This window comes from Embiotoca jacksoni, unplaced genomic scaffold (assembly GCF_022577435.1).
Source record: "Embiotoca jacksoni isolate LCO1_2020_lvr unplaced genomic scaffold, fEmbJac1.0.p SCAF_11, whole genome shotgun sequence".
NCBI classification, from domain to species: domain Eukaryota; kingdom Metazoa; phylum Chordata; class Actinopteri; family Embiotocidae; genus Embiotoca; species Embiotoca jacksoni.
This window is the reverse complement of record NW_027185241.1, coordinates 14,148,979-14,165,990: the sequence shown is the minus strand read 5'-3', so window position 1 is coordinate 14,165,990 and position 17,012 is coordinate 14,148,979. Positions and strand designations below refer to the sequence as shown.

General features: G+C 41.7%; 2 protein-coding genes across 3 annotated transcripts; both read right to left on the bottom strand.

The window, feature by feature from the left end:
- Positions 1–952: 952 nt before the first annotated feature.
- Positions 953–7,628, bottom strand: fbxo32 (F-box protein 32). 2 transcript variants are annotated; one of them, XM_069143256.1, is made up of 9 exons: positions 7,404–7,628; positions 6,764–6,888; positions 6,383–6,432; positions 6,166–6,258; positions 3,631–3,724; positions 2,867–3,051; positions 2,595–2,777; positions 2,328–2,471; positions 953–2,195 (listed from the first exon to the last, which is right to left on the bottom strand). In XM_069143256.1, exons 1-9 carry the CDS (start codon positions 7,514–7,516, stop codon positions 2,106–2,108), a joined length of 1,077 nt encoding a protein of 358 aa, XP_068999357.1. In that variant the 5' UTR covers positions 7,517–7,628; the 3' UTR covers positions 953–2,105. The 2 variants fall into 2 exon arrangements, with proteins under 2 accessions (XP_068999357.1, XP_068999358.1); XM_069143257.1 differs by lacking the exon at positions 6,166–6,258.
- A 4,003-nt stretch (positions 7,629–11,631) lies between these two features.
- On the bottom strand, positions 11,632–16,543 carry LOC138194484 (kelch-like protein 38). The gene is made up of 5 exons (XM_069143255.1): positions 16,377–16,543; positions 14,084–15,304; positions 13,851–13,992; positions 13,630–13,735; positions 11,632–12,735 (listed from the first exon to the last, which is right to left on the bottom strand). Exons 2-5 carry the CDS (start codon positions 15,301–15,303, stop codon positions 12,446–12,448), a joined length of 1,758 nt encoding a protein of 585 aa, XP_068999356.1. The 5' UTR covers position 15,304; positions 16,377–16,543; the 3' UTR covers positions 11,632–12,445.
- Between the last annotated feature and the right edge of the window lie 469 nt (positions 16,544–17,012).

The following is a 17,012-nucleotide window of genomic DNA, read 5'->3' as shown; positions in this document are numbered from 1 at the left end:
CCTTAAACCAGCAGGTTTGTGAATGGGTGAATGAGGAAGATGAGGATGACTGATAGGAAAAACAAACACTGGCTTTCAAGATAGGAAAAATTACTCTTTTATAGTCTGTGGCCTTGAAATGATGCTTGTGTATTGCTGCTTTGACCGCAGCCTTTGCCAGTCACACACATCATGCTCCCAGATGTTGAGCTGCTCCATTGAAGAGCAGGTCTGTACTGTACGTGCAATGCTGCGATGGGAGACACACACTGCGACTTACTGTATGTGCTATATCATATTTCTGAGGAAAATTACATAACATTTGTATAAATATTTATTTTAAAACATTGTCTTAAAAGAAGTACATTGCTCATGTTGTGTGTTGTGTAAAAAGATTTTTAATTTGCTTTTTTAAAATGTTGTTTTAACAAATTTGTTTCACTGCAACAATTAAAAAAAAAAAAAAAAATGACATTCAGAAAGTGAAGTGAACCCAGTGTTTGTTGTCAGAGCTCATTGTCTCAGTCGGAGTTTTTATACACTATCCTGCCTACTTCGCCCCGAGTTCATTTGTTTTAAAGATACTTAAATGATTTATTTGTACTTTTAGTTTACTGCTTGAAGTTTATGTCAGTGAGAAACAGTCGAGTGGAAACTGCAGCGAAAACTCTGGGGCAAAGCAAAGTTGTCAACGGTGCAGGTGCACTCAGTGCCAAGCACCTGCAGTACCCACCAAGATTGTTCTTTTTAAACTGCTACATTGCAGTTGGTCATTTGTCCAATAGAGGGCACACTTCTGCAACACAAACCTCTGATGCAGCTTACTGTTCACCTCAGGCAAAAAGCCCACGTGCACTTCAACTCTGAAGGAAATGTGCAATATAATGTTTGTCAGTTTGTGCTTGAAATGGGGTTAACACAGTCATATGTGCAAAATCATGGCATAGTGAGAACATATAAGTGACAGCGGAGGTATAGTTATCTTCCTTTATTCATTCAACAGAACCTTAACAGAAGCCATTGCATAGCATGTACATCGTCCCTCACTTTCTGAGCAGTGGTAGGGCAAGCCTGGGTCAGAGTGCACCTCTACACTGGTATTTAGTGTGCGAGCTGAACCACCTGCCCGAGTCTCAATAATAAATAAGTAAACACAATCAGCTGGGTGTTTAAAAAAAAAAAAAAGTCATGCAGGAGGCTCTAGAAAAATAAGATGTTTTGAACAGTCAACTTTGGTATCAGAGCCTCAGATCTGAACTCTTCTATTATCTTTATGACAATAAAAACAACAACAACATTAGGATCTGAAAGCATTGCAAACAATGCATAAGTTGTACCTGTCCCGTTTCAAGTTTCATGATAAGGCACACGTCATTGTTTTACTGACTTTGATTACAATCTTTGGTAATACTGCACTCAGGTGCTACGATAAGAGCCACAGCAGGAAAAACAAACACACAATAAAAAAAAAATATCAAGTTCATATAAAAGTGAAAAAGAACAAAAGGAAAATACAAAAGATACTGTGGTGTGTCAACATGTCACAAACATCACTCAGTCCAACGATTAACTAACAACTCTTACTCACATTAATTTCCTCGGAAGTGCTTTTTTCCCTCCCAGTACCAAATACTGTAGAACATTATTGCAGACGCCATCTGAACTTTGAACACATTGCATCTCCCCATGCGAGCAAAATTAATTATCCCACTTCTTGTGTTAAAAAGCAAAATTTAAATCAAACCAAATTCCTCCAAATGAGTGCACAAATTGAAGGTCAAGAGGTGTGTTTACTTTGGAGGTGCATTTTCAAAACACACATTAAACTAAGACTAAACTCCGCTCCCCTCCTCCATCTACGGGATGACTGCTTCTACGTCACTTTGGCTCTCCGTCACATTCGTGCGCTCTCGACAGCGAAACCTCCTCGGAGCCTCAGCGTTCGCTCAAAAGAAAACTCGATTGCATAATTGTCCCGCTGCCTGAGCCCCCCTCCAGTTTCTTGCATTATTATCTTCCATTCATTATACATCCAGGAATTGATTGTGATATTAAACAAAAACTCTTTCATACATTTCTATGTACAGTAACAGTATGTACAGTCTTGTATGTGGGGGAGGCAGGGATCAGAAGTTAAAAAGGCTGATAAAGTCCTGAGGGGAGAGGGCCATGGTGCAGCCGTCTGGGTTGTTGGCTGTGCAGGGATGATTCGTGTCCTGAAAGGAAGACGCACAATAATCCGTTTTAAAATGTTACCGTCTCAACATTTAAGCGCTGCTTTACCAGCACCCACATTTTAGTTTCACATCCTCTTTGATGAAGTGAAAAAAAAATATATAGCACCATACCTTCCAGAAAAGGATGTGGCAGTGTGAGCAGAAGTGCAGCGTGTCACTGTACTCCTCTCGGCGAGGATAGCAGCGGCTCAGCTTAAAGTACATTTTTTTCCACTCCAGCTGACCTTTATCTGACACCATCAGGCGCTTACGGATCTGAAGAAGAGGAAAAAACAGACTTTAAAAGATATAACCCAAGGAGAGGGAAACATCCACTTTAATGATAGCTTTCTGTTGCGTTATTATCTTCCATTCATTGATGCAGAAATGTCTACATGCCTGTCTGTCTGTGAAGTGGTACTGGCAGAGTTTCTTCCACAGCAGCCGGTCTTCGGCGAGGGCCCCCAGTTCAGGACACACTTGGCCCAGGCTGACCAGGTCCCTGCCGTCGGACACACACTGCATGATGTTTAGCTGCAGGCTGGTGGGCAGGTCGATCAGCGTCATGCCTATAGATGTGGGCTGAAGGGAAAAAAAATAGTCAGGACTATAACAGAAATGTGAACTTCTGAGCCCCTCTTGAATTGTGTGTTGCAGGAGCAGATGTTTACCCTGTTGATTTGGATGTTATCCAGCTGCTGCTGCCACTGCAGGATGTTCTCCATGCGGTGCACCCATATGTTGATGTTTCCCACCAAGACCGACTTGCCCATGTCCTGAACGAGACCACACAGCGAGACGTATAGAGTCTGCAGCAGCTCTTTGATGGGACGCACGTTCTGCTGGTCGTCCAGAACTGTGGAAAGTCAAGTCAGTAACTTCCATTAATCAATACAGAGATAATCCAAAGACAAGTTTTAAATCCGGAGAGATGAGCAGCTACCAGGCAAACGGCCAAGAAGCCAGTAAAAGATTTATTATGAATCATCAAAAAGCACACTATCACATTAAATGTTGTGGAGTGGCTGTTCTTTCCTCCCGGTTATGTTCATACTATTTGGCAAAAAGGCTTCGTAACGCCACCTAAACAACCTGAATCTGTTTATCAGCAGGAACATTTAGTTTACACTGTGGCTAGCAGAGAGGTCTGGTGACTGTCAGTGGTTTTCACTGAGCCTTTAAAGCACTGAAGGCCTTCTTCAGATGTCATCGAGGCTCATTTCCTCACCCACTGGTCCAAACAACAGAGCAGGGAGGCTTCACCTTTGCTACGCTCACATTATTTGTGTTTATACCTTTTAGAAAGATTAGAAGTCTCAACTACACTGTGTACTTAGAAAACCAAAAACCTTAAAACACAAAGGACAGAAACCGAGAGGCAGAGCAGCTGAGTGAGTGTAAAAAAAAAGAACAAGACAAGAGCGACAGGGCTCACCTTTCTGTACCACTCGCTCCAGAATATTCATGTAGTTTTTCTGCGCCACGCCGCTGAGCGAGGGGAGCTGGGACTTGGCGATAAGCTCCAGGAGCTGCAGCAGAGAAAGAAGGAAAGAAAGAAACAACATAAATTTCATCCTGTCAGCTGCAGAGACTCTCTGTTCCACTGCCTCATTACTTAATGCTTGTTATCCTGCATTCTTACAAAAAAGGCACTACTGACATTAAATGCTGTCTAGAACAAATTTGGAGACGCCCCACCTGGTCATTTACTCTCGGCTCAAGCCGGATCCAGCGAGTGTGTAACAGCATTCTTGGCTCTGATTGCTCCTGATCGGAGTCTCTTTTGGGGGAAGAAGCTACTGGAAAGGTGCTGGACGACGGCCCGGCTTGTCAACAGCCTCAACAAACAAGCTTTTAATCATGTGACTTCTGATGTTCCCGTCATGTAAATTAGCTGAATCATTTGACGGAGAGTGTGTGTGTGTTGTTGTTGTTGTCATTGTTGGCTGGCGGACAAACAGTGGGCTCCAGGGTGGCATGTGTGGCATGTAAATGATGCTGTAACATCATGAAGAAACTCAGGTTGCCCCTTGCTCAATTCTGACCCCGACATGGACTCATGTGACCCTTGTCATCATATCATCACATTGTGGGGCGGATGCACTCATTATAAGCAGCTTAAAAATTTGAAGTAAACTTTCCTTATTCTATATTATTAACATAATAAAACTGTTTCATGTTTTAGGCTTAAATTTACTGTGAAAGGCCGCCAATGTAGGTATGAATCCACACAAATCCACCATAAAAAGGTGACGAGTTTGGGGTCTTAATAATACCCAGTCTTGAACTCCTTCATCCTCAACCTCTCTGTCAGCTTTGCCAATTTTAATCTTCTTCACTCCCTCCTGGCTGCTTTTTTTTCCATTCTCTCCAGCTCCATTCCTAAAACCTAATCCCAAGCCCTTCTTCTTTTAGTAGCTCATCAAGTGTGCCCCTCTTTGTAGAGCAACCGGGCAGAACAATGCGCGTTTCCGTATCTACTTTTAGCCCCCACTATTCACTAAACCTGCACTTCATAGCTTGGCGGGAGGCTCATGCTTTTCCACAAATGCACCAACAGAATTAAAAGCACTACTTCTTCTTGTTATTATATGATAACCCTGCTTTAAAAAAAATAATCAAAAGTTCATTTTAAGGTTACTCGTGGCTTCTCCTTGAAATAACCTCCATTCATCTGCTCTGAGACAAGAGAGGAGCACTTGTTGTCTCTCTGTGGGAGAATCCGATCTGTGTAACTGTAACTGAGACAGAGTTAAATGAACCCGCAAATGCCATCAGACACAACCGGTGAAGAGCAGTGACCTAGGACACCGTGTGCAGACCAGACGCTAGTATTACAAAGCCATTTTGTTTTTTGGGCTTACCACACTACACTGCACTCGTTAGCTGGAGCCTGCAATAAAAGGCCAATCCCAAAGTCCAACGGAGATGGGAACAAATATCTGTAACTAGATCTCTGTAAAAAGTCAGATAACTCAGATCTCCTGTGTTACCAGATTCTTCTATATTCTGATAGTCTATAGTGCGTTTATTAGATGATGACAGCATATATAAAACAAATCTCACTGTCCTGCCAAAATGGAAAATTGGTTTGCATCCTCCTAACGAAGCTGAAAACTCATTAGGATGCTACTTTAGCAAAGAAAGATACATTCAACAATTTTTTTTTTTGCCACTGGAAGAATAAAGAGAGACAGAAACGAGAGAGAGGAGGAGACGGCACAAAAGGAGGAGGTTTAATCTGGCAGAGGCAAGTGTGTATGCGTGTTTGGGGGTCTGAATCACCTGACAACCACCGGGTCTGGTTTCATAAACCCCTGTCGCGTGGTCGCACCTCACCGAACAGCTGTCACCCCCTCCTCCCCCCTCCTCAAAAACTCCCCTGCCTGACCAGCACAGGAGAACACAACATCCTGCAGCTGCTCACATGGGAGCACATGTGGGAGAGCTGGTGTTCACTCCACTGCAGTGACACTTTCATGTGGAGGGGGAGCACTCGAAATTCAGCTCGATGATTTTCAATTGACATCACATAACGCAATTACAATACTGATAATGATGCAATCAATGAGGGCAGTAAATCGCCCGGTCATTTGGTATCCCTAATGCATGTTCTATGAGCATTGAGGGAATTTCATGGTCACTACATAATGCACTGGTTTTATACTTCAAAGTCAGACATTATAATTGCAATAGATATCAAATAATAAAGGAATAAATTGAATTTAGGGATACTAAGAGTGGTTTAACAATCATAATACCACAAACACACACCCTCCCTGGGTCAGTGTCATCGCCATTGATAGACCCTTGCCTGCAGAACATTGATAAGAGTAAAGTGGAGGCCTTACACACCCTCCTAACTTTAACCCCTTATCTTCCACTAAAAGAACATTATTAAAAACACAAAGAGGAAGACAAACAAAAAGGGACAGTAGAAACTAGGAGGAAAGAAAGAGATGAAACTCACTCTGACAACGTAATTAAATCTCCTTGTGTCCTTGATGGCGCTGCAGAAATCTAAGCGGTTGAAGGCCTCTCCCAGTGTACAATATCCGTGTCGCTGGGGGAATTTAATTATCAGGGTATTAGATTGCAATCCTCGGCAGGAGTATAGGGTTTTCTCTGCATGTTTACATTAGCAATGATGATATGAAAAGTTGATGTTAAATGAGTTGCTTCGTTACCTCCTTGGTGCTTCCTTTATGAACATAAATCCACTTTTCCCTGTGGAAATCTGCAAGAAAGCACAGTGTTCATGTTAGTGGCCTAACCTCATTAAGCAGCTTAGAATCACAGAGTGCACAATCACAAATAAGATACACTTTCACAGTCTGTATTGTTATTGAAATGGAGTTTATGAAAAGGTGGGGAATATTACTGGGAGGGGTTTTTTTCTCCTGAATGTTACATAACATCCTTGCAAGTTCCTCCTGCTCTTGATGTCGTACTTAACTTTGGTATATTATTACTCGATTTCTAAACCCACACAGAAAATAGCTAAATGTTAGCCTTTGCATGTCTGTGTAATAAGTCAAGAGTGTGTGCCTCTTTTCCTTGTGACTCACAGGGAGCCTTGGTGTTGTTATTCATGAGGTCTTTTTTCCTCTTCTTGGCAGCCATGTCATAGCTGAGAGAGAGCAGCAGGTTCTCCTTGTTGAAACACTCCTCTTCCTCCTCCAATTTGCAGAAGCTGGAGAAAGAAAAAAAAAAAAGGACACATTTATTTACAGGCGTTTCGCCACTTGTTTATGCTTATATGCAAAGTTGTTGATGCTTTTTCAGCTGAGTGGACTGTTTGGAATGAAGTATATTTCTGACTGCCTTTCTCTACCCTCATGTTTTAATGCAAGCATTTCCTGTTAAGAGTGAGTGTAATCAGAGTCGACAGACAGTTTGTTAATCCCCTCACTTGTTTTGAGGTTATTAATAGCTCAGTGATTAGCCTGGAAAAGAAACATGGCAGCTAGAAAACAACAAAAAAAACAAAGACACGCAGGTTCACGAGAAGGAAACAACACAAAGGTGTGGGCCAGCTCGTCGTCACCCTTGCCTTTGTTCATTATGCTGTTTGTGCTTTCTTCAAAACCAAATTTCCCCATCTGTCCTTCTATTTTCCTCTCATTTTAAAAGCAACAATTAAGGGTTGCGCATTTGCCAAAGTGTTGTGAGACGGCTAAACCTCTCGGGAGTCGTTTGAGGACCAACCTCTCCACGGAGATATTGTTGTTTTTCTCGTCTGCTGTTGTCCTTTTCCATCCTTCTTCGGTTTTAACCCAACTCTGACCCGGTGACCTCCAGTCCTGTCCGAGAAAAGGCATCCTCACTCGATGACTTTTATAAAACTTAAAAAAAATAATAATAATAATGTCAGGAAATAGTCCCTGCTTGAGTTAAGTATGTGTCCCTTCTTCTGTTTCCTCAATGTGTTTCTGGTCTACTGTTGTCATTGCGCAGCTCTTCTTATACCCTCCAAGTCAGAACCCGGAAACACTTTAGCCCCGCCCCCTTTGGAAACTTTCCTGCAACACGTGGCTTTGTTTATCAACTTGAGCGTTGCAAAATCTCTTGGAAGACCAGCAGAGGAACCACAACTATACATGACATGGAAAGATAGACAGAGGACACAAAGGAAACTCATATTGAACTATTTTAACAGGATATACAGGCATTTCTAAAAACTTGAAACGGCTTAGAAGACGATTACATAACTGTCACCAGGAGTGGAAAGTACATTTACTCGAGTACTTTGGCATCTCTCACTCCTTTTGTGTATCTTTCTGGTTGTTTCATCGACTTCCCACAAACAAATGGTCGAAAACATTCGACAAACTTTGAAAAATTTGGTGCATTATTATAGATTAAGATCCCTTGTGAGGTAATGGTGAAATCCTGCATTTTACTTCTGACTTTGCCTTATGCAATTCAGGATCTCTATAACAATAGCCTGCAGTCACTACAATTATGAATGCCTAATGCATTGAAGTTGAGGAAAAACAATGACTGTTCTGGAAGTGTTTTGACCAGGATTATCAGTACTGACTTTATGGAATTGTAAATACACAGGGGGGAAAAACATTCAGGCCTCCTGGCAATATGTCTATAAAGTCCCCTGATTCTTAGTCACTCCTGCTATTATAAATAGATTGAGTTGTCCTTTAGATTCCTCCAGAGTATCAGGTTGCACTGTGGATTGTGTAGGAGTGTGTGTATGTGTGTGTCTGCAGGGTGACTGTGTGTCTGTGTGGAGGGGGGTTTACCACCATATTTCAGCTTTCCCAAAACAGCACCAATTGATCCATGAAGAATGGATGAGGGTGTTTGTTGATTTTGGACTGAGCCATTGGAGATAAAGTGTAACAAATCCTGTCCAGGCCAGTGGATCAGATCCTATCAGCTTAATTCAACACATGACATATTTACACACTCAGCAGGGAGGCTTCTGGGAAGCAAATTTAAAGATTGTATATGTTTGTTCATTGCTTTAATAGCCTTTCTCATGCCATTTAGCCTGTTGCTTTCATAGGCAAGGACCAGGAAGCTCACTGAAAAAGTGAATCTCTATTTTACTGGCAGACTGAAAGATTTGTCATCATCATTCAGTGAAAATAATAAAAGTGATCATCAAGGAAGTGCTTTTAGTATCTCACCTAAAGCAGTGGACACTGATCATTGATGTCATGCATGTAAAGGGCTACTTCCTAAAAATCCTCCCACACAACAAACACTTTTTCTCTGTGTTCAATCTCAGTAAAAGGCAGCATGTGTATCTGTATCCATGTGGATGAGTGTTTAGACGTCTGTCGGCACTGAGGCAGCGAGAAAGAGCGAGGGGGGAATTTCTCTGTAGTCATAATTCATGACACACTATACAATGCAAAACAGGTCAGCAGCGGCACATGGTGCACAACAAGTGTGCCCGTCTTCCAAGAAAGCAACAAGACAACTTTTCAGCTCATCGAAGTGTTTGGGTTGGGACATATCCAGTCCTGTGAAGCAGGACCAGTCATGCAGATATGGCTTTTGTGCAGCAGACTCATCAATGATGGTCACAAACTACCCTGCAGTGCTAGAAAGTTGCGTTAATACTCTTCCTCTGTGCATTTAGTTGCTTTTTTGTAACACTAATGATGAATGAACAAGTAGGAAAAGTAGCTCTCATTCAGCAAGAACCTCATTTCAGTCTCAGATTCATCTGTATTATTGAATCCACTCACACATTACTGCACTGCTTGTTACAGCTTCATTGCAGAAGCTTTTGAAACAGGTGTATCTGCGGCTTCATGAGGCTTCAGTGTAAAATATATGCAAAAGGTCAAAGAGCTCTGTTACCTGTGAAAATCTGTCAATGCAACATCACATGAGAATATTTAAAAGCACATTGGGCAGATAGTGTCCGGTTGGGTGAAATGATCAGGACATATAGTTTCAGTTACCACAGAAGTGTCCTAATAATACTAGTCAACAGTTCCCCATATGGGTAACCATGCAGTGTATGCAAGCTTTGTGTGTAAAAAGTGGAACTTCCATACTTTAAAAAAATTATTACTGTGTGAACTGCAGGGGTATGCAGTTGTGTTTGTGATCTTTTGAGTCCCTGCAGTCTAATTAAGTCTATTTCTAGAGTAGACTAAACTGCAGGATGACACGGAAAGTCCCAACAAGTGCCCGATCAGTTGATGACTGACTGACCGAGAAGGCAGCTCTGACCTATGACTCCAGAGAGTTTGGGTTTAGTTTATTCAGCAAATGATTAACAATGTTGAATCAGAGATCTGCTCTGTTTACTGTTAAACCAATCATTAGTAAGGTAAGGTAGTTGACACTGCTGCTACGCTGACAAGAAGGGATAAGAAATCATAACTTTTAGACTTCCTGGTGGCTGTGGATGGCTGTGTTGATACCACCACCATCAACCTGAAATATCTCCACAACTACTGGATGGATTGCCCAAAAATTGTGCACAGACCTTCATGGTCCTGCCGACTCTGGTGATTCCGTGACTTTATACTCTGCACCACCAGCAGCTCAATGTTTTCCTTATCTTTTAAAATATAAAAATCTTGCATATACAGTACATGTATTAATGATTTTGGCACAACCTTGCATGGCTCAAGGTTCCGAGTCTTGTTTAGATTGTTCAGTATGTAATATGTTTGTATGTTTAACCTTTTGTCCATCAGAAATGCACTCTTACTCACTTACTTCCCTCCCATATGTATGTCAATATTTTTGAGACTCGTGGACACGAGACTTGAAATCATAAAAAGTTTTGAAAGGTTATCAGTGAATGATCTCTCTTCCTCTCTCTCTTCTGTCCATCCTCCCTGTTTTTGTTGTGATGTTGCAACCAGACGTGACAGCTGGTCAGTCCTGCTCTACCCTCCAGAAACCTCAATCACAAACACTCACACACACACACACACACACACACACACACACACACACACACACACACACACACACACACACACACACACACACACACACACACAGTTACAGAAATACACACCAGTTGCTGCTCCTCCTGGATGTGTTTCATCACTCGCTCAGATTTTCTGTTGTGAAATCCCACTCATCAGTTTCCCCCTCTCGCTCTCTCTCTCTCTCTCTCTCTCTCTCTCTCTCTGGTCTCCTCTCACGGCAACCGACAGCCACATACCTCACGTGGTGTAGCATTTGCCCTCTTGTTTGTTTCTCAAAATAACATCAGATCACCTGTAGTTTTTCCAGCCCACCCCCCACCATCTTTTTCTCCCGCTCCACCCTCTGTCCCCTGGACTCTATTCGCTGGCATCACACGACTGAAACATCTGACCCAGTGACTTCTGGTTTCAAAGAAATGTCTTCCCATGCAACACCATGGTCACATTATGTTTACCTCATATGAAAGCCTGACATTTGTCTGTAGAAGTCATTGATGAATGAAATTATACAATAATTACAGCTGGTGCTGATTCTGACTCTGTGGGATTGTTTTGAAGGAGTTGGTATAATTATTCACAGAAATCTGAACATGCAGCTTTTCATATTTACATCAAATGTTATTTTTGAAAAATAAAATATCTGAATATTGGATTTGATGTTCTTGGTGTCTCACATTTTCCTGTCCATCCCTGTGTGATTTCTGCAACTAAAAACCAGCAGAGACTTCTTGGGAGCTTTTAATTTCACCTGTCACAGCTGGAGCAAATTATTTTGAACATGTTCCTACTGGATAATATTTTATGCTGTTCTTTGTTAAATGATACCATTTCTCTAATATCTTCTGTGTCCTTCTGTGTGCAGAGTACAGGAACCTGTCTGGACATGTTGGGGTCCTGCGTGGACAGGAGTGAGACATGCAGGACACGTGCTGCTCAGATTACATTCGCTGTTACTGACAAAGCAGTGCGACGACATGACTGTACCAAAAGTCAGAGACATGGAGACAGGCCACATGTATGGATTTCATTTTAATATCGATGTTAAAAAAAAAAAGACAGTTGTTAAAACCAGAAACAGCAGTACAAAAACATTCGTAAACAATTATTTGGAAGTTATTCTTGAATATGATGCGGAAATATGCTGAGCATTATATCACAATTGGGTAATACAGAAGGTCCAAAACAGTGGGAAAACAGGCAAAAATAGAACCATTGCCAATGATTATCTAATTTTAACCTAAATCCAAATATTGAATTATCGTGCTTTTATTTTGACGTAAACCTCATATCTTATCACAATAATTTCATAATCATTTTCCATTGAAGCGACAGACATTGATCCTGAAGTTAACTAGACACTTCAGTAGGCTCAGACCTGAGAGCTGAACACATCTTCGACTTTGACCAAATAGTACACAGCCCCCGGGATTTAAACATGACAAGTGAAATCTTGTGATTTAGAGCAGGCTGAAAATAGCACTTTCACCCTTTGTGAAGTCAGACGGGTTAAGAACAGGCTAAGAAACAGTGCAGGTTGGTTTCATAGGTTTGGGTGTTGAATAAAAACATGTGAAAGCCATGGAATACGCAAAAAAATACACTTTCGGGTATGTACACACATGGTATGTTGACTTTATGAATCAAGTACTTTTTAAATCACTTAAGAAAGTAGAAAACCAAATCAAACTTTGGGCTATTTACTATTGACAGTCCACTGAAATAAACTAATCTCAAATTAATATCATAAAAATTTGAATCAGACCTTTAATTGATAAAAGACTGAATTAAAAATAAATCACAGCATTAAATCCTGCTCTCTCTGCCTCAGGATTTTGCCCACGTCTGTGAGACACATGTCATAGTCAGGGAACCGTGGTCAAACAGTTTATATGGCAGACTCCCTTTAGATGTCCATGCATCTGTCTTTGGGTCAAAGCACTCAAAAGTGTCCAAGTCCTCGATGACGTCATGGCCACTGATGTAACGTCCGCCGGTGACATAGAGTTTGCCGTTGAGGACGGTGGCCGAATGGTGCATCCTCCTTTCCTTCAGGTTGGCACACTTGATGAACCGGTTGGCTTTAATGTCGTATGCAATCATCCTCCGGGTGTATCCTGTGACACAGAGAACATTAATATGAGAGAGGCAGCATGTGGGGCTCCAGCACAATGTGGTGATGTAGAGCTATAATGTGATTCATCCTGAAATAAATCGATACTGATGAATTTAGGCAAAAATAATGCCGAGCTTTTAAGACTACTTGCCTCTATGTATTAAAACCAAATTTCACGAGGACCACCTCCCAGATACCAGCAAATAAACTTCACTGATTTAACCATGCAATAGCACCAAAATGGCAACAAAAAAAAACAATAAAATAAGGCTATTGTTTAAAAATTCAAATACTACATTTGCATCTCTTGTTAAAAAAGACACCACTTGGTGGTTTAACTGCAGACTCCGACTCCTCTTGAGCTTTCAAATGTTCTTCTGACCTGTGAGGTCCAACACAGTCGCTTAATGTTTTTTAGGACCTTGTAGCCATTTCAAAAGTTCATATCCGACTGCGTCAGGCTAGCGTTATGTGACATAACGTCATCTGACATTGCTCAGAATAGGCAAACTTTATTTCTAAAGTATTTATTATATGTCATATTTATATATAAATGATTAACAACTAATATTAACATCACTGTCATGTAACAACAATTGTCTGTAATAAAATAAAATAAATTAAATTTTCATTGGATCTGTGCCAGTTGAGGTTCAATTGCAAGGCCCTACAGCAAGGCTCTTTTGTACCACCAGTGGTACACGTGCCACAATTTGGGAATCTTTGCTCTATATTAATATCTCCTTTTCTTTTCTAAATTGACTTAAAAAAATAATTTATCATAGTCTAAAAAAATATGTGCTACCTTTAAATCACTTAATCCCCAGTACAATAATGCAGTTATTAATGTTGCTTGTACATTGCATTGTTCGCCCTTAAAAGTGCTGCCGCCTACCTCCAATGACGTAGATTTTTTCATCCATAACGACAGCAGGGGCAGACACATTCTTCACTGTTCTGTTCTCCATCTTAGACCACATGTTCCTGGCAATGTGATACACCTACAGCAGAGGTGCATAAGTGAAGGGAAATGAACGGAGTCAATGGATGAATGGGTTAGAATAAACAGATAAATATACATGATCTGTGTAATACAGGGATAACACTGTGTTTTACCTGTATTATTCTGACAGCGTTCTGCATGGTGTCCTCTCCTCCAATCATATAGATCCTCTGGTTAGTAGCAGCCACTGCAGGGTGCAGCACAGCCTCAGGCATGGGCGCCATCGACTCCCACTGGTTGAACATACTGTTGTACCTGATAACAACATTGAGAGATGTGTTTAATTTTGTCTGTGGCACGCTGTCATTACCAAGAGCATTTCTGGATTCAGGGTGGACCTTCTCACCTCTCCACACTGTCTGTCAGTCGTCTATCAGGTCCGAGGCCTCCCAGGACGAAGATGAAGTGGAGGTAGGAGACACTCTGATGGGCGAAGCGCGGCTCCAGCATGGGCTCTGTCGTCCTCCACTGGTTGGTCTTGAGGGAGAGAGTGTAGACGGTCGCACTGACGTCGTCGTACTTTGTTGTTGTGGTCAGGCCTCCGATAACATAGAGGATGCTGTGAAGGGCGACATAGGAGGCTTTGTAAAGTCTAACGGGCAGCTTGGCTAGCAACTGCCATTTCTGGTTCTTCTCATCAAAGACTAGGGCCTCCCTCGAGGTCTGCTCATTGTCCTTCCTCCCTCCTACTACCACCAGCATGTCACGACAGGTGTAGCGCCTTGGTGCAACCCAGAGAGGTTTGAAGTCTACGACAGTATCTGTGATGCATTTAGAGCTGGCAGAAAACATGAGGCGTCTGACAGATTCAATGAGCTCGGTGCAGAGGTTGGAGGACTGGATCAGGGGGTCGTTGGCTATGAACTGGAAGAGGTAGGTGGGGTGGATATGTCGAAGGCGAACTTTCTTGAAAAGGTCACTGATGGCACCACGCCTGGATAAAGGATCATGATGAATCCAAGCAACAAGTGTCTCAAAAACCTGCTCCTCCTCTGCACAAAGACTATCATCCTCCAGGTATCCCATGAGCTCCGGTAAAGAGAGCTCACACAGATCCTCAGACGCTGACACATCGGAGAAGCTCCTCATGGCCATCTCTTTAGATTTGTCTCTTAAACTGTTACAGTTCATGATGTCAGAAAGTCGTATCATGCTCAAACAGTTATCTGGCCTCAGCTGCCCCTGAAGGAAACTCGAGCAGGCATCAAAAAGGCGGTCAAATTGGAACATGGATGCCGCCTGCATGAGAGGGAGCACAACATCCATGCTCATACTAATGAGTCCGGTGTAAACATAGTCAATGATACTGCTCAGGATGGCTGACGTGACGCCCTTTAAGCTGATCTTAGTCTGCTGTTTCTCCATGAAGTTGTTGCAGAACATGGCTCTGAAGTATGGGCTGCTGGAGACCAGGACGTTGCGGTGGCAGGGGATCTCTGTGTTACCTGAACACAGCATCACATCGGTCAGGACATTCTCGTGTCTCAGTCTGTTGAGCTGCAGGAGCAGGTGGGACGACTGCTCTTTGTCTTTGTAGTGGACGACCTCAACTGCTGGTCGATCCATGCTGAGAGGAGACCAAGTGGTTACAGTCAAATCATTAGATTTTCAGGCTTTGTTTTAATGTATTCTCAATTTATATAAATGGTTGCATATTTTACACAATTTTTTATTTAAAACCATTTAATGATATGATTTCTGGGCTTGCTGTGAAATCACCTATCAGCCGAGAAAATAGTAGCTCTATTTTAATGAGGAATCCAGTTTACCAAAACTGGATTTGATTTTAGACGTTCTTACACGAGTGAATAAAAATAGTAAAGAAAGAGAAACTCTTTTTTAGCAAATTGACTTTGATGTTAATACAAGGCCATTGTCATTTTAGAATGAATAATTACCAATACAGTAAACTATCAAGGGGCATAAGCTACGCAAGTTGAAATTCAAACATATCACCATACACTCAACACAGTCCTGTGGCGTGTCTGAAATTTATCCTCTAAATATTAACGGTAAACCTCTCCTACAATCACAGTGCAAATGTCTAATTAATAGATTTACAAACTGTTCAACTCATAACTGTAACATTAACTTTGTTTTTATATAGATTTAGGTCATTGCCTTTAACAAATGGGCCACATTCAGCATAGCAGCACGCTGATATTTCATGAATGGGGCCTCCAGTAAGCCTGTCTGATCATTTTGAAGACTAACAGTCTGCAGATTTACAGATTTCTGTAAATATTTGTATTGCTGGTGTGCCATCGTTGGGGGACCAGTGATGGTTTTGTTATTTTGTTGTGAATCAATGTTTTATGAGCTGCTCCAAAATGTAATTTATGTGCAGCTTCAATGTATATATTATTGGCTTTTAAATTCAATGGACGTGGCTGCATCCTTTTCTCCCTCCATTTAATGCATTAGATTTGAGTGCAAAAAATGTATGACTGTACATTTAAAGCAACGTAATAAAAAACGCCTACTTAACAGATGATTGTACACATTATGCAAGCTAAGTATAAAACAAGGCACAGCTCATTATGGATTAATATTCGCATTAAATTAATTTAGAAATTGCTAACATCAGATAAATTCAATGCTCCTTGCAGCAGGAGGCTTCATGGAAATGCAGCTCTTACCTGTTCCTTTACTATTTATTTGCTGAAAGTCTGGGGCTCCTGCTGTATCCAAAAGCAAGTTTTCAGCAGAAATTGTGACGTCTTGACATTTTCGTGTTCTTTCTTCCTCTTTGCTCTGGTGTTGGTGTCGTGTGACTGTACCTCTCTCTTTGTAGGGGAGCTTAGCGCTGTTTGTTGTTATGGTCTCGCCCCACGAGGCCCATGTGTACATTCCACCCCTAAAAATAGAGCCTCTCTTTGGCAACACTGCTGCACACTCACATGTGACGTGTAGGAAAGCTTTCTCAGTATTGGTCTGACTCCATCACTTAATCTCTATCTCTCCTGCTGTGTTTTTCTTTCTTTCCCTTTTCCTCTGATATCATATTCTTCCTCCCTTTCTTACAACCCACACAAGACTTCTCTTTTCTTGCATTCCTGTGCTCTCCATCATCTCTATCGCTGTCTAGCACACGATTGTAGCCGTAAAAACAGCACTGATACTTGATACCACTCATTTTGTTGGCTGCTCACACTGCCGGCTGGCTGGTGGAACACAGATATAAAAACAGGATTATGTTTCTTCAGAAGCCACACAAACAGAGATATGAGGAGGTCGGCAGTCAAGGAATAGGAACAGCCACATGTAAAATGGTC